This window comes from Trachypithecus francoisi, unplaced genomic scaffold, assembly GCF_009764315.1.
Source record: "Trachypithecus francoisi isolate TF-2019V2 unplaced genomic scaffold, Tfra_2.0 Lachesis_group9, whole genome shotgun sequence".
Classification (NCBI taxonomy): Eukaryota; Metazoa; Chordata; class Mammalia; order Primates; family Cercopithecidae; genus Trachypithecus; species Trachypithecus francoisi.
Genome location: NW_022681474.1, coordinates 65,708,800 through 65,729,638, shown reverse-complemented (window position 1 = coordinate 65,729,638; position 20,839 = coordinate 65,708,800). Strand labels below are relative to the sequence as shown.

Here is a 20,839-nt window from a genome sequence, read left to right as displayed (position 1 = left end):
CTGCTCGGAAACTCTTGGCCTCATGCAGTCCTCCCACCTCAGTCTCCCAGAGTGATGGGATTAGAGGCATGAGCCACTGCACCTGGCCAAAAGGCTAAATTTTCCACCAAGCTAACATTCCTGAGCTTTTGGTGCCAAAAGAACTTCTTTTTTAGTGAGGTATTTTTCATGTTTGTACTCTAGATTTAGATCAGAGATTAGATTTTAAAATGAAATAACAAAATATACAGCAATAACTGACAGAAAAATATTCTGCAGAGAAAAAGATGGGGAGGAAAAGCCTCTCATTTAGGAAAACCTATTAAGTGTTATGGGGCCGGGTGCGGTGGCTCACGCCTGTAATCCTAGCACTTTGGGAGTCTGAGGCGGGTGGATCACCTGAGGCTAGGAGTTCGAGACCAGCCTGGCCAACATGGCAAAACCCTCTTTCTACTTAAATACAAAAAATTAGCCTGGCATGGTGGCAGGTGCCTGTAATCCCAGCTACTTGGGAAGCTGAGATAGGAGAATCTCTTGAACCCTGGAGGTGGAGGGTGCAGAGAGCTGAGATCATGCCATTGCACTCCAGTCTAGGCAACAGAGAGAGAGTCCATCTCAAAAAAAAATAAAAAGGTGTTATGGGATGTTCAAGTAAGGCAACCAACCATCTTGGTTTGCACAAGACTGTTCTGGTTTTAGCACTGAAAGTTCTGTATCCTCAGAAACCCCTCAGTCCCAAGCAAACCCAGATGGTTGGTCATCAAAATCCAAGTCCAAGGGCCTTTACACTCTAGAAAAGCATTATTACAGGAAAAAAAAAAAAAAAAAAACTTGCACTCTGTGCCAATTAAAATCTTTGTGAAGCAGCTGTGCATGTGCAAATCTGCTCAGAACTTTTCTTCCATGGGGAAGCTGGACTGTTTGGATATTGTTGGGCATTTTCCTGAGTCTTTAAAAGTGCTTGTTTGCTGAGTTTTGAATTTCACGTGTTTTGTTCCTCACAGAGTGACTGAACCATCCAGGCCCTGCCATCTTACCAGAATGGAGCCTTGAAGGCTCTGCCCAGCTTCCTGTGGCCCCTTCACCATCCCATCCACATCCTCCCACATCAAGCTTTCTCGTCCTTTGCAGTGCAGCCCACTGTTCCCAAAAAGGGTGAGAGTAGGAGTCATGACATTTCTGCCCATCTTTGACTCATCCCTCTGCTCCCAGGTGGCGGACAATCTAGAAGTGTTGGCTCAAGGAGCTAGTTTTGTTGTTAATATTAAAATAGATAGTAGTTGGCTAGGCGCAGTGGCTCATGCCTGTAATCCCAGCACTTTGGAAGGCCAAGGAGGGACCATTTGAGCTCAGGAGTTCAGGACAATCCTGGCCAACATGTTGAAACCCTATCTCTACTAAAAATACAAAAAATAGCCAGGTGTGGTGGTGGACGCCTGTAGTCCCAGCTACTCAGGAGGCTGAGGCAGGAGAATCACTTGAACCTGGGAGGCCGAGGTTGCAGTGAGCTGAGATCGTGCCACTCCATTCCAGCCTGGGTGATGCAGTGAGACCCTATCTCAAAAAAACAGAATACAATATAATAGCTAGTAGTTATTGGGCACTTACCACGTGCCAGGCACCGTGTTAAGCCCTTAACAGGCACTGTGTTGTTATACCCCTATCAGGTATTACATACAATTTATAGAGGAGGGAACTGAGAACTTTAAAAGTTAAGTCACTTGCCCAAGGTCAAGAGCTAGGAAGCTCGGAGTGTAAACCCAGGCTGCCTGACACTCAGGGTTAACCCTGCTATCTGCCTGCTCTACCTCATGTTTTTCATGTGAGACTTCAGTGAAGGGATGACAGAAATGGGGAAAGATAGAGGAATAAGGCAGCTCAAAACCCAAGCTACCTGAAAGGTCACATGAAGTGCATTTAATAACTATGTGTGATCCTCCTCTTCCATTGTTTAACCCTCACCTGGGCTCAAGTAAAAAGTACCTGTCACTGGGTCTTCAGCCACACCAACCCATGGTGCAAAATATCTGGAGTAAAAGTCAAACGACTGGCTCTGCCCACCAGGCTCTCCTTTAAGTGTAAGAATAAGCCCTTTCACCTTCCCTGTGTTTTCAACTTGCAGCAGATTCTCCGTGTTCACTTTCAGGTTCTCCAGAAATGACCTGGTTCATAAATGAGACGGATTAGGACAAACCCATTTCACAGCCCACTCACCACACAGATTCTGTAAAACAGGCCAGGGTGCAGCTAGCTCAAACAGCTCAGCAGGAAGACGGGGAAGAACAAGTGGGAATGTCTTCCTACTGGGGAAAGAAACGCTCTGGCTGCGTAAATCATGGTTTGACTGGACACAGCACAGCCAGACCAAGGCAGAGCTATAAATCTGGGCACTCAGCCCTCCCCAAAGTGCTGATATGACCAAAAATCTTACCTGTTGTAAGTGTCACTGAGGCGGAGGAGGAGTTTTCGGGTATCTGGAGAATAACAGATGTCCTGGACCAGTGTGTTGCCTATGGCAGTCTGTGGAGACAGACCAAAAACTCCTCAGGGGCATGCCCTGGGCCAAGTCCTTGATCCCCTGAAATAGGAAATGACCTCTCATTGAACATCCTCTGTGAGCCAAGCACACCCATCGTCTCCAGTCCCCAAGAGTGTCAGTGCAGTTTCAGAGCTTAAGGTGTTCCCCAAGGATGGCCAGTCTCCTGGCTACCAAACAGGCCTCTGTGAGCCTGAAAACAGGCCTTGCGGCCGGGTGCAGTGGCTCACACCTATAATCCCAGCACTTTGGGAGGCTGAGGCCCAGCACTTTCCTGAGGTCAGGAGCTCGAGACCAGGCTGGCCAGCATGGCAAAACCCCATCTCTACTAAAATACAAAAATTAGTCGGGCATGGTGGTGCACTCCTGTAATCCCAGCTACTCGGGAGGCTGAGGCAAGAGAATCACTTGAACCTGGTGAACGAAGAATCACTTGTGAGCCAAGAATCACTTGGCTGAGATCGCACCACTGCACTCCAGCCTGAGAGACAGAGTGAGACTCCATCTCAAAAAAAAAAAAAAAAAGGCATTGCTCACAAGTGCCTACTATGTGCCTCAATGCACAACTCCTTCAAGTAGGTATTCTCCCCACAGAGAAGGGGAAAGAGACTTAGAAAGGCCAAAGATCACACACACACACACACACACACACATACACACACACACACACACATCTTGGCCCAGGTCTGAGAAGGTCAGAGAAAAAGCTCTACATCCCTACTGTCCACCATCTTTAGAGATGGCCTCATGTCCACCTCTTAGAGCTATAAGGATTAAATAAAATCATGTATGTGGAGTATCTGCAGCAGCAAGTAGAACATTCCACGTGGCAAGGACTCAGGGCTAGCAGTTTGATTGGAAGTAGGGACTAGAGGGCTCGTCTTACGCTGCTCTGTTTGGCAAGCATACCACTTTCACTAGAGTGTATGTGACAGATCAATAACATAACCTGTTCTCAAGATACCCTGGTTCACTCCACCTGACTGCACATAATCTTGCTGAAATCCAGGAACATCATTTGTTTGTATGTTTGTTTGAGGGTGGCTTGGGGCATTGAGGGGGATTATGAGGAGACAACCCCTTCCCACACCACCAAGCCATCCTTTGGCACCAGCCCCAGCTGCCAAGCCCAGCAGATGGTAATTACATGGTAGTTGTATGGTAGTCACTGGGTGGCTTTAGATTCTGTAATCCTTGTTAGAGGCCAAGACACTCCAGTTCCCACATCCAGAATTCCTTCTGCCTTGGGTGGTACTTGGGCTTTCTGCCTCTGTGACTATGGGCTAACCAACATCACTTCCTCAAGAAATGGGAACTCCTACAGCCAGATCCCACCTGTTCTCCAGAGCCTTAGTCTCTCGAACCCTGCCCTTATCTGCATGGGTTCGTACGTTGATTTGAAAGTTTAAGGGTGGGCATGGTGGCTCACGCCTATAATCCCAGCACTGTGGGAGGCCGAGGCAGGCGGATCACCTGAGCTCGGGAGTTCAAGACCAGCCTGACCAACACAGAGACACCCCATCTCTACTAAAAATACAAAATTAGCCAGGCATGGTGATGCATGCCTGTAATCCCAGCTACTCAGGGGGCTGAGGCACAAGAATTGCTAGAACCCAGGAGGTGGAGGTTGTGGTGAGCCGAGATCACACCATTGCACTCCAACCTGGGCAACAAGAGCGAACTCCGTCTCAAAAAAAAAAAAAAAAAGTTTAATTCTCAGCTGGGAATCTTACAGCCAGTTTCTAGGGAAGAACACAAAATGGCAATACTTACAACCCTTTGTTATCCCATTTAATAAATGCTGACTCTGATGATAAGTTAAGTTCTTTCTACCATGAACAAGGTCTACCATTATAAGGTTTTTTCCACTTTCTTACCAGTATGTTTAAAGCAGTTTGTTTTTAAATTTGTCTTGTCTCCAAAACCCAAGCCGTGGGTGAGGCTGAGTATAAAATCAGGATCCATCATGCTTATTTGTTTATATTCTTTCAAAACATAGATAAAGCCAAATACTACAGATTACAAATGCTGTAGTTAAAAATTCACTGAGAAATAGTAGTACTCACAATAGGCTAAGCTACAGAATCATTTTTCTCATGACAGCCCTTGCCCTGGTCCTGACCTGGGTTCTCTCTTCTCTACACACCAAGACCCTGGTCATCCAGGGCTGCTCTAGCCCTGCAGAACCTTCATGGGACAACTGCAGTGTCTACCTCATTGAGAAACATTGAGAATTAAATGGACAATGCAAGTGAAATGCTCAGCATGTGGCACTGCACACAGAGAGACTCTCAAAATGTTTCATCATTATTAATATCATTAAGCCCCAGGCCCACACAGACCCCATGAGGAGCCCACGTTCCGTATCTTGTCTTATCTGTAAGGTACTCATGCTTTCTTGGTTTCCTCTATCAAAGCACAGCTCTCCCCCACCTCAGTCCCATACTTTACTACAGAAACTGGGGCCACTGACAGCTGCCAGGAAGGTTCCATTTTTCCCCTCCACCTTGTGTGTATGGATTTTATCGAATGACCTCTTCCTGCCAGGAATTCCCAACTTTCATACCTGAACTAGCATGGCCATGCTCGGGGCCCATTCCTCTCCTTCTAGCTAGAAAAGTACAGAAATTCAACATCCCTTAATTTCCCTAAAGGCTGGTCTTCTCCCAGAAACTTACATTTCCTTAAGACATCCTATTCTCCCTCTTCTTCACCACCTCCATTGGTTCTTTTGTGCCTTTCAGCCTGTCACATAACAGTGTCTCTTCCCTCCATCCTACCATGGGGCCAGCACTGACAATCAGGAGCCAAGGAAAACTGGTCAACCTTCTCACCAAATAGACTGAATATTAAAATTCAAACCTGAAACACTGTAACATTCATATTGGTAGAATGCCTATCTTTAGGGATCAAATGGTACCAAATCTTTGTGTGCAAACAATAACAAATAACTAGGCTCAGGTTTGATTCTTTTTACCAACCTTTATCAAGTCCTCTACTTCATGGAAGTCCTAGATGGGGGGGAAAAAAACAAAATTATTATAAAACAGGAGAGCTGTCAGTTGTACACGGCTTAGGGCAATAATTACAAAGAGCTGACCTGGGGGTAGACTGGATAAAGAGGCAAGTCCAGGACGATGCCATCCTCTGCTTGTCTGGCCCTTAGTTCTCCACTCAGAGTAACAAACGTGAGTGTGCTATTCATGTTTTCTGGCCAAAATAGGAATCAAGAAATAGGAAATAAACTTTGTCATATATTTGTATGTCCATTTCAAACATCTTTGCATTGTCTTAGATTTTCTGGCAATGCCATCCTTTTCTATGATGGAGCGAGGTTTGGGTTGCTGGGGTCTAGAATGGAGAAAACTCTCACTAGATTCTAGCTTGAGAACCAAGAACAAAACTGATTGGATGTGGTGTCATACTTCAAGTCTTCAGATCCCAGCTCTTTATTGCTTACTGTGCCCTTACTAACTTAGCCTCCTTTTCTTTTCCTTGAGACAGGGTCTCACTGTGTTGCCCAGGTTGGAGCGCAGTGGCGCAATCTCAGCTCACTGTACCCTCTGCCTCCCACGTTCAAGTGATTCTCCCACCTCAGCCTCCCAAGAAGCTGGAATTACAGGTGTGCACCATCACACCCAGCTAATTTTTGTATTTTTAGTAGAGACGAGGTTTTATCATGTTGGTCAGGCTGGTCTCAAACTCCTGACCGCAAGTGATCCACCTGCCTCAGCCTCCCAAAGTGCTGGGATTACAGGCGTGAGCTACCTCACCTGGCCAGCCTCCTTAAATCTTGGTTTCCTCATCTATAAAATGAGATTAATACATTAAACCTACCTTTTATAATGTTTTATCTTTCTTTAAGGAACTGTCTCACTCTGTTGCCCAGGCTGGGGACTGGCTCACTGCAGCCTTAACCCCCTGAGCTCAAGCAATCCTCACACCTCAGCCTCCTGAGTAGCTGGGACTACAGGCATGAGCCATAATGCCTTGATAATTTTTAAATATTTTGTAAAGGCAGGGTCTCACTATGTTGCCCAAGCTGGTCTCTAAGTTCTAGACTGAAGCGATCCTCCCACCTTGGCTCCCAAAGTGTTGGGATTACAGGCGTGAACCACTGCACCTAGCCTAAAATGTTTCTAATACAGATTTTAAAATATCCTGCAGCAACAACCATAGAGTCATAACCTCTTCTAGTCTAAGATATGCCAAGGGAATAACAAAACATTTAAGTTGTAAATATCAGTTTTATATGAAATAAATGTGGTTTATCCTAAATAAACCAAACTTCTTACACAGCAATGTGATTTAAAGAATGCACCACAAATGCTGGCATCCCATGTTACTGATACACCTTGGGCTACTTATCACTGTGTATAACATTTTTAGTGAAAACAAAGAACGGTGACCTAATTCTTTTCTCTCCCTTAATATTTCTGTAAAATTTAAATCACATGTCAAAGGTGAAGAACTTTGACTTACTTTCACTGAGCATAAAATTGACATTTGGAAACACAAAGCTTAATTTTTCTCATTACAATCGATGTAAGACATTACTATTTACAAAGCATTTTTTCATATCTTTTCTAACCTTAAGACTGCCCTATGGGGGGTTCCAGGGTGTTATTATTCCAAACCTCAGCATCAAACCAACCCATGTGGAGTCCAGTTTTCAAAAGACACTCAATCTTGCTTTGGGAGGTCGAGGCAGGTGGTTCACCTGAAGTCAGGAGTTTGAGACCAGCCTGGCCAACATGGTAAAACCCCATCTCTACTAAAAATACAAAAATTAGCCAGGCGTGGTGGCAGGCGCCTGTAATCCCAGCTACTTGGGAGGCTGAGGCAGGAGAATTGCTTAAACACAGGAGGCAGAGGTTGCAGTGAGCCGAGATCTTGCCATTGCACTCCAGCCTTGGTGACAAGAGCAAAACTCCGTCTCAAAAAAGACAAAAACAAAAAAACAAAAGACACTCAATTTAATTTCAGTAAATCCTATTTTTCAAGACTCAATTCCTAAACATTTCAGAATGTCTGCTTGCCTTTGCATGTGTCCCCTATCCACAGATACCAAAATCATCTTTTTGAAATGTATATTGAATTATATTATATGGCCTCTCAACTTTATCCCCGCCAATCATATAGACAGGTCCCAGGGGCTTTGTACTTGCTAGCCTCTGCCTGGGATGCTCCTCCTCTCACTCTAGCTCGTCCCATAGATGCTTCATCTTATCCTTTAGCCCAAAGTTCCCCTTCTCTAGTGGGTGCTGATGCAGATTCTATGTCTGACCCATGGCCTCAGGACTGGGACTCCATGAGGCAAGGAAGTACCATAGGGTACAAAATGTAAGGAGGCACCTGCTCTCAGCTGCAACCTGGGGCCTTGCTGGCTCTGCCTACACCCGGCCCTGACCCTGCTTGCCCAGAGTGCTGGTGGCCTACAGCTCTCAACTGAGTCACTCTCTTGGAGTTACCCTTGGCTGAGTAGAGCTACCTTGTCCAAAGTCATACATCTTTTCCAGGTTTTGGGGACTGGTCCATGGAGGGTCAAAAGGCCTGAATCTCTGCCTCTACTTGGAACTATACTACTTGAAAAAATGTCCAGCTTTTAGAGCTCCCCATGGATTTGGCCTAGGCCTTTCTTTGTTGCTACTACTCTGCAGTTCAATTTCTCCCTCTCTTCAATTCTGCTTTCTTTTTTTCCTTTCCTTGAGGCGGAGTCTCGCTCTGTCACCCAGGCTGGAGTGCAATGGCACAATCTCAGCTCACTGCAACCGCCACCTTCCAGATTCAAGTGATTCTCCTGCCTCAGCCTCCTGAGTAGCTGGGACTACAGGCATGTGCCACCACGCTTGGCTAATTTTTGTATTTTTAGTAGAGACGGGGTTTTGCCCAACCCCCACAGTGACCTTCTGTCGTGTCATCCTGTTTCTTTCCTTGTTTCCATTTCCGTTTGCTGTCTATGCTTGTTTCTGGCTGCTTCCATCTCCTGTTTTAGGGCATTTCCCAGGAATCTCTCCTCTGTCCCATCCCCACAAGGCCCTGATCTTTGTCCATTAAACTAAATGCAGCTAAGACAGAAACTGGCAGGATTAAGGTGCTGCAACTCCTCTTAAGGTGAATGTACATATACAGTGGGAGCCCGGGAATCTTTAAAATTCAGAGCAAAGAAGCTCTTATTGGCTGAGCGTGGTGGCTCATGCCTATAATCCCAGCACTTTGGGAGGCCAAGGTGGGTGGATCAATTGAGCTCAGGAATTTGAGACCAGCCTGGGCAACACAGCAAAACCCTGTCTCTACCAAAAATACAAAAATTAGCCAGGTGTGGTGGTGTGCACCTGTGGTCCCAGCTACTTTGGAGGTTGAAGTGGGAGGATGGCTTGAGCTCAGGAGTCAGAGGTTGCAGTGAACTGATATCCCAACTCTGCACTCCAGCCTGGGCAACCGAGCCAGGCTACACCTCAAAAAAAAAAAAAAAAAAAGTTTATTGAAGAATCTCTTACTGTGAAATGAATTTCAATGTGGGAGGGGAAATAATTGGAGCAAAATGTTCCTGTTGGTCTCCAATCTCATATCGTATGAGATGACAATTCTGTCCATGCAAGCTTCACAAAGACCAGAGATCTCCGGTTTAAAAAATAGCATTCTGACTGCAGCTTTCCAGTGATGCTGGGCACATACTCAGAAAGGCAAAAGTGCTACTGAAGGTTGCTGGTTTTGTTTCTGCATTATGAATAGCATGAAGTAAACTCTACAAAGTCTTTATACCAGTCACTTTGGACCATCAGAATAAGTGTGGGAGAACTTAAAAAAAAAAAATGCCATTTGCTAAGTGTTAGATTCATTAAAGAAAATCACATTACTTATTTTGTGAAACAGCACAGCTGCAGAAGCCAGGGTGGCATGGCCACAGAGTGGGACCTCACTTGCTGGTGTAAACCATCTTAGTCCAAAGCAGGAACCTGAGGGTAGGAAAAGCCAAAGAGAGATGAGATCATTCCCATGCAAGCAGGTCACAGATTTCTCATTTTCTTCTTTCCTAAATATTTCTCTAGAATGATGAACAACCAAAACATGTTGTAAAAGGAGGAATGATGGCTAGGCAAGCATCCTAGGGCTCCCCAGTGCTAGATCTGGAATGGAAACATTCAGGTTCACCAACACCCTTTCCCCCAGATGAACTGAAAACGAAATCAGAATCTCCCGCTCTATCTACTGTCTGCATGCAAATAATAAGGGGGCATTTTCCTTAAAGATTATTCCCCCACCTAAAAATAATTTCTGGTGTCATTCAAGAATGATTGTAAAGTGGTGGCTCATGCCTATAATCCCAGCACTTGGGGAGGCTGAGGCACAATTGCTTGAACCCAGGAAGTGGAGGTTGCAGTGAGCCAAGATCTGTCCAGCCTGGGCGACAGAGCAGTTCTTTTAAAAAAAAAAAAAAAAAAAAAAGCATATTTACTTTGTGCAAAGTTGTCTGTCGGGTGCAGTTTTCGGATAAAAGCAGTTTCAGAGAGGTTCATCTCCCTTGCAATTTTCTGATGCATGTCTTCATCCAATTCCTTAATTAGAAACATAAGATCATTGAGGTTTCAGAAACACAGATCAGACTTCCTTTGGACAACAACTACCATTAATTTAAAAAGCAGTTAATTAATAATAAAAGTTATATGCTTAAAAGGAAATAATTACCAAGGAATTCAAGACACTTTTATAAAGATTGGTTCTCAGAAACCCAGGTTTGCAGTACCCTGTTAAGAAGAGTTATAAATGTACAAGCTGGAATAGACTGTGAAAAACTGGCTGGCCTGGCCTGTCTTTTGTCACATTAAGATCTAGTCTAGCTGACAGAGTGTGCTCTCTTCTAAAAACAATCGCCATGCAAGGAAGTACCCCAATCTCCCTTGCTTTGTTGGTGAAAAAGAGGTTCAGCACTCACTCTGGGCAGGCTGGACTGCTCCTCCCCTGTCTTTGCATAGTTTACTCCCTTTCGTGGGAAGGGCTTCAGGCCAGGGGTCACCTCCTCCAGTAAGCCTTCCCAGACCACTGTGTCTAAAGGTGTTGTCTCCTCACCAGTGCTTAGATGTCCTGAAATTGCCTAGTATGCCCTTTACTGTCTGGCCTCCCCACCTCTGATTCTAAGTTCTGTTGGAGTACGGACTGTGCTGTCTTGCTTTGTCCGGACCTGGAACAATGCCTGGTATTCATCCCAGCACAGTAGGAGGTCAACAAACACTTGTTGAAAAAATAAGTACATTATTTCACTTAATCTCATTTTTAAAACCCTCAACGTAAATATTTTTATACCCTTACAAATGAAGAAATTAAACAGAGAGATCATATAATATCCTAAGACCACAATATACCTAATAAACACTACAGTGATTACGAATGAGAGCTTCGTTAGGCGTGGTGGCTCACGCCTGTAATCCCAGCACTTTGGGAGGCTGAAGGGGGAGGACAGCTTGAGTACAGGAGTTCAAGACCAGCCTGGGTAACATAGTAAGACCCTGTCTCTGTAAAAAACATTAAAAAAAAACAAACAAACAGAGCGAGGGCTTTAGCTGGGCATGGTGGCTTATGCCTGTAATCCCAGCACTTTGGGAGGCCAAGGCAGGAAGATTGCTTGAGACTAGGAGTTCAAGACCACTCCCCAGTCTCTATAAAAAATAAAAATAAAAAATTTAGCCGGCATGGTGGTGCTTGCCTATGGTCTAGGCTACGTGGGAGGCTAAGGTGGGAGGATCACTTGAGCCCAGAAGTCAAAGCTGCAGTGAGCCATGATTGTGCCACTGCACTCCAGCCTGGGTGACAGAGCAAGATCCTGTCTCAAAAACAAAAAAGAAAAGAAAAAGAAAAAGAAAAAGAATGAGGGCTTTGCAAATGTGGACAATAGCAAAACTGGCCAGGCACATGCCTATAATCCCAGCACTTTGGGAGGCTCATGCCTATAATGCCAGCACTTTGGGAGGCCAAGGAGAGTGGATCGCTTGAGCCCAGGAGTTGAAGACCAGCCTGCGCAACATCATGAGAACCTGACTCTAAAAAAAGTTTTTTTACATAGTAACAACTAGTGAATCTAGGGGAAGGGAATATGCATGTTCACTGTACCATTCTTGAAACTTTTCTGTAGGTTTTTAATTTTTCAAAATAAAATGTTTAAAAAAATTATGTGGGTTTGAAAACAGAATTGAATTTCTATCCTGGGTGAGCCCCTAGTAGCAGTGTAAAAGTGGGCAAGTCATTTAATCTTACGGCCTCAGTTTCCACACCTTTAAGATGGAATAATAGCACTTAAGTCAAGGTTTATTGTGAAGATATATACATGCATACAAACCCACACAAACACACATTCCTCAACTCAAGAAAAAAGTGGACCCGGCTGGGCGTGTAGGCTCATGCCTGTAATCCCAGCTCCTTAGGAGGCCAAGGCAGGTGGATCACGAGGTCATGAGTTCGAGACTAGCCTGGCCAATATGGAGAAACCCCATCTCTACTAAAAATACAAAAAAATTGCCGAGAGTGGTAGCACGTGCCTGTAATCCCAGCTACTTGGGAGACTGAGGCAGGAGAGTTGCTTGAACCCGGAGGCGGAGGTTGCAGTGAGCCGAGATCGCACCACTGCACTCCAGCCTGGGTGACAGAGCGAGATTCCGCAGAGTCTCACTCTGTTGCCCCAGCTAGAGTACAGTGGCACTGTCTCAGCTCACTGCAACCTATGCTTCCTGGGTTCAAGTGATTCTCCCACCTTAGCCTCCTGAGTAGCTGGGACTACAGGTGCAGACCACCATGCCCAGCTAATTTTTTGTATTTTAGTAGAGATGGGGTTTCGCCATGTTGCCCAGGCTGGTCTTGAACTTCTGAGCTCAGGCAATGCGCCCATATAGGCCTCCTAAAGTGCTACGATTACAGGCGTGAGCCTCTACGCCCCGGCTCACCCAGAGAGAGACTGAAAGAAACAGAGAGAGAGAGAGAGAGAGAGAGAGAGAGAGAAATAACTCATCCCAGCGCCCAACACTTAGTAGGTACTTGATACATGTTAGCTTTTTATTTGAGTGGCTCAAAGTCATGCTTTAACCAGCCATACTACACGGCCTGCCCACACAAAGACAAACTATTATTAACCCTTTAACATGCTACAGACAGGGAAAACCAATGTCTAGCAGAGAAAATGGACCCCCGAAAGGTTTCTAAGACAGAACAGCAATCAACCAATTAATGAGTGCTGTGTGAGCCAGGAGCACGGCACCATAACTAAGTGCATTTGTTAGAAATGCAGAGCCAAGGCCCCCTGTCGTGGGCCTCTGACCTTCTGAATCAGAATCTCCATTTTTACAAGCTCCCCAGGTGATCGTGTACACATTAAAGTTTGAGAAACCCTCGTGAATAAGCCATGGATCTAGCATCTAGGTGGGGAGTCAAGACAGCCACAGATAGCAACTGTGAACAATACTAGAGAATATGTAATTGAGACACGTAGATTTTGACAATAAATACTCTAAAACTTTAAAGATAAGGTCTTGTGGTGAACCTAGAAAAGAGGGGAGATTTCGGTGATTTGGACAGAAAAGTGTGTGCAAAAAGCTTTGCATTAGGATAGCTTCTTAGGCAAGTTTCTTGATCTCACTTCTGTTCTCTCTTTTTTTTTTTGAGACGGAATCTCATTCTGTCACCCAGGCTGGAGCGCAGTGGTGCGATCCAGCTCACTGCAAGCTCCGCCTCCCGGGTTCAAGTGATTCTCTTGCCTCACATCCTGAGTAGCTGGGATTACAAGTGCCTGCCACCACTCCCAGCTGATTTTTGTATTTATATTAGAGATGGGGTTTCACCATGTTGGCCAGGCTGGTCTCAAACTCCTGACCTCAGGTGATCCACCCACCTCGGCCTCCCAAAGTGCTGAGATTACAGGCATGAGCCACCACACCCGCCTGTTCTCTTGTTAAATCAGAGATTAAACTTTAACATGGTCGGGCGCAGTGGCTCAAGCCTGTAATCCCAGCACTTTGGGAGGCCGAGACGGGTGGATCACGAGGTCAGGAGATCGAGACCATCCTGGCTAACACGGTGAAACCCCGTCTCTACTAAAAAAATACAAAAAAACTAGCCGGGCAATGTGGCGGGCGCCTGTATTCCCAGTTACTCGGGAGGGAGGCTGAGGCAGGAGAATGGCGTAAACCCAGGAGGCGGAACTTGCAGTGAGCTGAGATCCGGCCACTGCACTCCAGCCTGGGCAACAGAGCAAGACTCCGTCTCAAAAAAAAAAAAAAACTTTAACATAAGAGACACTCTAGAATTCTAGAAATAGGATGATGAAAATGTGGTGGGATGAGTACCTATCCCACCTGTGGGCACCTATGGGCCTGGATAAGTGAGAAATCCCACCTAAGTAGAGGAGTAGAGGGGGCCACTGGAAAGTCCCAGTCAACAAGACAACAATGTTAACAACTGAACTCAAGCACTTCCCATGGCCTGTTGAATGTTTTCTGTGGAAACTGGTCCAGATGCCCATGCACACGACACCTGATAGAAACTGGGAGGTATTTTAGCCCCTTAGTGCAGAGTTTGCAATCACAAGTCTCAGTGGTAATCAAAAGGTGATCAAGAAAAGCCTTTGCTGGCCTTCCTGGACTTGCCTCCTTGCCTGCAGAAACCTAAAGTGCCTGCCAATCCTTCCTCTATCTGATCTGGCCAAATTTCCTATCTTTGTCCTTACTTTCTTTGTCTATAGCTCCCTGTGACCTTTAGGATAAGTCTTTAAAAGTATTAAAACATCTGCATTGTAGCCAAGCTCACCATCTATTGGTAATAGATTTCTTTGCAAATGGGCCCTTTCACACATTAGCTAGGACACAAACTCCACTGCCCACCAGCTCTTTAATCCTCTCTACCTTGGTATACTGCATTTCTTGCAATTTGAATTTATATAACTGTAAATTCTATTTCAGGACACTGAAAAATGCACCTGCTATTTGCCTGAGGGACCAGAGACACGTGGAAAGTTTAACAGTAGTAGCCCACAACATGTACCACTAGCAGCTGGACTTTCACTAAATTTCTACACTGCAACCAAAGGTCAAGACAGTGGTGAATCATAGAAAGACTTCAACTTTGAAAGCCTTACAAACAAAAGAGAGAGGATGCATTCATTCAAAATATTGGCTTTTCTTTCCAACAATTTTTCCATTTTACACTGGGAGCTTCTTTTCAAACACTGCACAAAACAGTCGCAAACCAACAGTTATGAATTCCCTTGCTTTAATATCCATTTCCCTTTGGCCGTCTCATGTGAATCAAATTTCCACAAGCAAAAACAGAGTGATGTTTGCCTTTCTGAGTTCCAGTGCACTGCTTTGGGATACTGAGGCTCCATCACCCTATGACCCACAAAGATGATCAGAAAATCAGAGTAAAAGTTTAAAATACTCCCATCTTGTGGCAGTTTTGAAATATGGCAGCCTGAATATGACAGCCCTGACTTATCAGTCCTTATTGTTCATTTGTCCCTCTGCTGTAGACAAGATTCCAGTAAAGTCAACATACCTGGATGGAGAAAGTTCTAAAACCATCAAGGAAGTGGAAAACTTGTAAACTAAAATCTACAAAACACTAGGCTGGGTGCAGTGGCTCTTGTCCAAGCACTTTGGGAGGCTGAGGTGAGAGGATCCCCTGAGGCCAGAAGTTAAAGACCAGCCTGGGCAACAGAGCAAGACCCTGTCTCTACAAAAAATAAAAATTAGCTGAGAGTGGTGGTGCACACGTGTTGTCTCAGCTACTCAGGAGGCTGAGGCAGGAGGATAGCTTGAGCCTAGGAGTTCAAGGCTGCAGTGAGCTATAATCATGCCACTGTACTCCAGTCTAGGGGAGAGAGCAAGGTCCTGTCTCTGAAAAAAAAAAAAAAATACAATTAAAAAAAAAAACACCACTGGTTATTGCCACCACAACCAGCAGCTAGTCATGGGTCCCTCTAGTTTTTTACCAGCTGTCATCATAATGTGTCTATTCTCGTGTTTACATTGCTTCTACACATTTTCCATGCTTCTACAAGGTCTCTATTGTCAAACGGATTGTCAGGCATCTGAGGACACCATCAATTTTTTTTATTATTTATTTATTTATGTATTTATGTTTGAGACGGAGTCTCACTCTGTCACCCAGGCTGGAGTGCAGTGGTGCTTTCTCAGCTTACTGCAACCTCCGCCTCCCAGGTTCAAGTAATTCTACTGCCTCAGCCTCTGGAGTAGCTGGGACTTCAGGCAGGCATCACCACACCTGGCTAATTTTTGGCTGGTCTTTAACCTTGGCTAATTTGACAGGGTTTCACCATGTTGGCCAGGGTGGTCTCAAACTTCTGACCTCAGGTGATCTGCCTTCCTCAGCCTCCCAAAGAGCTGGGATTACAGGTGTGAGCCACAGCACCCAGACAATTTTTATTAAATTTTTTTCAAATATTTGTTTTATGTTCCACTTAGACCTTAATCTGTTTTTGTTTTCACCTAATATATAGTGTTATATGTTTCTCATGTGAAAAATTTAAAAATTTTAAAATGTCAGCTGGCTGTGGTGACTCACACCTGTAATCCCAGCACTTTGGGAGGCTGAGGTGGGAAGATTGCTTATCTCAAAAAAATAAAAATAAAAAAAAATTTTAAATGGACTTGTCTTGAAAACAAACAAAAAATCCTTTAGAATATCATAGAAGCTCTTGAACTTTATTACTCAGAAGTTTTTACTTTACTTTTAGTAGTCTTTTATCAAATGTTAAAAAAGCTCAAAGCACCATGACCTAGTCTTTAGTCTATCCAACAGGTTTTCCTGTGGTTAGTCTCATCCTGGTCAAATTTTGAATAATTTAAAACAAAGCTACAAAAAAAAAAAAAAAAAAAATTACTCTGAAGCCCTGCACTTAAAATCTGAGTGTTTTTACCTCATAAAACCTAACATTATTCCATTCTCTGAGTCCTGGTACCTTTGTACCTGGTACCTTCACGTCTTAGCCTCTGTGGTGACTACTGAATAACGATCAGTTTACATGCCCATTTTCCACACTAGACTCTGAGCACCTCAAGGGTGGGTGAACTTGTTAACCTTTGTACCTCTGGCTCCTAGCCCAGAGCCTGGCTGAATCCCTACTGAATTGTGGTCAATATTATAAGGTTTAGCGTTTATTTGTCTCTGACATTTTCCTGTGGCCACCTGTATTCTCTCCACCATCTCAGGACAACGAACCCAAGGGCAGACACCACCATTTATACTTCTATTATAATTTTTATTGATTATGAATTAGGAAAAGTGCTACCTTCGCCTCCAGGAGGACAAGATTCTCACATCCAAAGAGCAGAAAAGCATGACTAAGAGGCCAGCAAACTAATCTTGAGATACCTATTCAGGTGTCCCTGACAGGCCATGAAATTATCCTGGTCTCACAGGCCCCAGCCTCAAAAGAAGTGAATTGGAAAACTCTTTAGAGAGCGTCCCCAAATCATGGACTTCCTTATCTTCTTTTTCCTTCTTCCATTCATACTAAAGCATGTTGTTTTAAACTACAAGTTCTTTGCTTAAATTTTTATTTTCTAGTTTTTCCAAATATATAATTAACATACAAAATATGTTTTAATGGAGAGATAGGTAGAAAGAGAGAAGAAAAGAGAAAGAAAGAGAGATATCAATCCTATAAATCTGATGTTTGGTGAATTTACTGGAAATAAAAGTAGTAAGTTGGAGAATAATCCAATTCTTGTTATCTGATAAAAATGGAATATATCCTGGCTAATACGGTGAAACCCCGTCTCTACTAAAAATACAAAAAAAAACTAGCCGGGCGAGGTGGCGGGCGCCTGTAGTCCCAGCTACTTGGGAGGCTGAGGCAGGAGAATGGCGGAAACCCAGGAGGCGGAGCTTGCAGTGAGCTGAGATCTGGCCACTGCACTCCAGTCCGGGCGACAGAGCGAGACTCCGCCTCAAAAAAAAAAAAAAAAAAAAAAAAAAAAAAAAAGGGAATATATTCTATTCAATATAAACTACTGTCAAAACTCCTCAAGGATATTACATGGGGACATGGGGCAAGTGTATTAAGATTTTTGATAAGCAGTTATAGTCAATTCCACAATTGCTTGACAGGAAGTTGTGTCTACCAGATTGTTTCTAAAGAAAGGTCATGATTTGGAATGTGGTTGTTAATTGTTTTCATACTAATCTTCCCAAGCTCTTGTAATAATGGACAAACTTTATTAACTTTATTACCTTCTGCATTTTGTGGAGAGAAAACACCAGCTCAAGTCTACGTAATGAATGTAGAGTTAAGGTAAGACAAGGACTCTTGATGGCCATCTTACTGCTCCACTTGAGGGAGAAGTGTGAAAAGGACTCAATTAATAATATTCCACCAGGTGCAGTGGCTCAGGCCTGTAATCCGAGCACTTAGGAAGGCCAAGATGGGAGAATCACTTGAATCCAGGAGTTTGAGACCAGCCTGGTCAACATACCGAGACCCCATCTCTATTTTATAAAAAAATTAAATAAATAAAATAAAAACAACAGCAATAAGAAAACGATGTTCACCTCAGCAGTCCTCCTTTTTTTTTCTTTTTTCTTAGAGACAGGGTCTCACTATGTTGGCCAGGTTGGTCTCAAACTCCTGGCCCCAAGCAATCCTCCTGCCTCAGCCTCCCAAAGTACTAGGATTATAGGCAAGAGCCACCGTACCCAGCCCAGTTCTCCATCATGATTGCACACCGGAATCACTGGGGAATCTTTAAAAAAAACACTGCTGGCCAGGCACAGTGCTCACGCCTGTAATCCCAGCACTTTGGGAGGCTGAGGTGGGTGGATCATCTGAGGTCAGGAGTTCGAGACCAGCCTGGCCAACATAATGAAACCCCGTCTCCATTAAAAATACAAAAAATTAGCTGTGCATGGTGGCGGGCACCTGTAATCTCAGCTACTTGGGGGGCTAAGGCAAGAGAATCACTTGAACCCGGGAGGCGGAGGTTGCACTAAGCTCAGATCACGCCATTGCACCCCAGCCTGGGCAACAAGAGCAGAACTCCATCTCAAAAACAAAACAAAACAAACAAAGAAAAAACACCACTGCCCCCACTCCCAGAGAGTCTGCTGTAATTGGTCTAGAAGACAGCATTTTCAAAGTTCCTTGGGTGATTTTCATGTATAGCCAGGTTGAGATTCACTGCCCTTGAAGGCCCCAACACACACTTTGCCCAACTTAATATGACTTATTCAAGATCATCAATTGCTAACTGTCCTCTTGAAGTAATTTTCAGATAATCTACTTTTGTGCTAACTGCTCTGAGTGAAAGGACACCTTACCTCGTTTCTTACTACTTAGGGACCAACACAAGGTCAATATTCCTTGACCTTGAGGGTCAATATTTAAATATTAACTAGTAACAATATTTAACTATTTATTCCATTAATATTTACCTATTTAACTATTCTATTAATATTTAACTATTCCATTAATATTTAACCGTTCCATTAATATTATCCTAATCAAAAAGCCACTTTAAAAATGAGTCTTTCAATAAGTTATTTATATATTATAGCTTAACTCCTTCTACCTCTCTACTTAACTACTTAATTCCTTGCAAAATGTCTCATTTTCTTGATCCTGAAAAGAATTTCTAATTGCCTGAGCTATAGGTAAGGTTAAAGATACTCAGCTAGGATCTGTTATGCTAAATGTGAAATGGGCTATGTCTAGTCACACAGAACTCAGATATCTAATTTCATTCTCCTCAACACTTGGTGCTAACTAAATGAAAACCTGATGGCTAAAAGGGAGCTCTAGCTCTTCTTTTTTAAAATTGGCTCTAGTTCCTCTTTATCTGAATCTTCATTTCACTGGACATACCTGAGGCATAGGCATTTTTATCAAATACTTTGGTGAAAATCAACTTGCATACATGAACATTACTGATATGATGGCAAAGAACACAAACCAAATTGGTAAACGAACAGGTGAAACTAGTCTTTTAAAATAAGTAATTGTTTACAGGAATCTAGAATTGCAGGTACTGTAATTCAAAACCAAGCACTTACATTTTCTAGGAGGCAAACAGCAGCAGGATTCCCACGAAATGCTCTTGCTGTGAATGCATCTGCTATGAAAATAGGAAGCTTCATTTTCCTTGCAAGCTGTTTTTGCAAGTTCTCAAAATCGCTGGTAGCCTGCTTTATGTCTTCTTGGGAAAAAAAAAATCAAAAAGTTAATGTTTTACTTGGTGTTCAGATGCAAAGAACAGTTCCCAGACACAAAGTCAAGCAATTATTCAAACATACTACATTTAAAGTCGTATAATCCCCTAACTTCTTTTTTTTTTTTTTGAGACGAAGTCTTTCTCTGTTGCCCAGGCGGGAGTGCCGTAGCACTGATGTCGGCTCACTGAAACCTCTGCCTCCCCGGTTCAAGCGATTTTCCTGCCTCAGCCTCTCGAGTAGCTGGAATTACAGGCACCTGCCACCACACCTGGCTAATTTCTGTGTTTTTAGTAGCATCAGGGTTTCACAGTGTAGGCCAGGCTGGTCTCAAACTCCTGACCTCAGGTGATCTGCCCTCCTCGGCCTCCAAAAGTACTGAGATTACAGGCATAAGCCACTGTGCCCAGCCAATCCCCTAACTTTTTAAAACCTCTAAAATGAAATTCATTTTAAAATACTGGCTAAATTGATTTTTTTCCCCGTATTTTGTATTGACTTTTCGTATTATACATAGAACTTAGCCGCACAATCATAGTCTTTCTTAGAGTAGCCAGAACTAGCTTAGGCTCTGTTTTTAATGAAGTGCATGAAACGTCCAAGAAGCATGTATGTTGCTTACAGTCTCCCAATGAATATTATTACCCTTTTTTAAAAGAATGCATTTTTAATTTAAAAATATGCTCATTATAATACACTTGGAAAATAAAGACCCATAAGTGCACAAATTAGCAATAACATTATGAATGTTCTGGATGTACAGCTTTTATCAGAATTTTTACCCACTTAACAGTAAATTGCCCCTCTGTATTCACAGGGGATAGATCCCAGGACCCCCTGAGGATACCACAGTCCCACAGATGCTCAAGTCCCTTATATAAAATAGCATAATTGGAGGGCCATTCCAATACAATTGGAAAATACTGTAGAGCATGAGTATTTTCCAAAGACACCAAATGCTTCAAAAACATCATTTTAATTATTTACAATATGTTTACGGATATGCTCTCAGTTGTTTAACCATATACCTTTGGGTGAATATTTAAGTTGTTTCTAATTTTTCACTTATAAAGATAATAGTGATCAAACCTGCTGAATGTAAATTTTGTTCTGTGT

The 20,839-nt window shown here is 43.5% G+C and overlaps 1 protein-coding gene across 7 annotated transcripts in view; it reads right to left on the bottom strand.

Moving 5' to 3' along the window:
• The window catches only part of PBLD (phenazine biosynthesis like protein domain containing), a 45,424-nt gene that overhangs the window by 3,408 nt on the left and 21,177 nt on the right, over positions 1-20,839 (bottom strand). For 3 of the 7 annotated variants that reach the window (XM_033209480.1, XM_033209481.1, XM_033209484.1), the window contains exons 2-8: positions 19,568-19,710; positions 9,975-10,074; positions 9,376-9,474; positions 5,616-5,725; positions 5,497-5,526; positions 2,411-2,499; positions 1,963-2,141 (exon numbers count right to left, since the gene is read on the bottom strand). In XM_033209480.1, coding sequence (XP_033065371.1) covers positions 1,963-2,141; positions 2,411-2,499; positions 5,497-5,526; positions 5,616-5,725; positions 9,376-9,474; positions 9,975-10,074; positions 19,568-19,651 — 691 coding nt within the window. In that variant the 5' untranslated portion in view covers positions 19,652-19,710. Of the gene's footprint in view, positions 1-1,962; positions 2,142-2,193; positions 2,283-2,410; positions 2,500-5,496; positions 5,527-5,615; positions 5,726-9,375; positions 9,475-9,974; positions 10,075-19,567; positions 19,711-20,839 lie in introns of all 7 variants that reach the window. The other 4 variants (XM_033209482.1, XM_033209483.1, XM_033209485.1 and 1 more) reach the window with 3 other exon arrangements.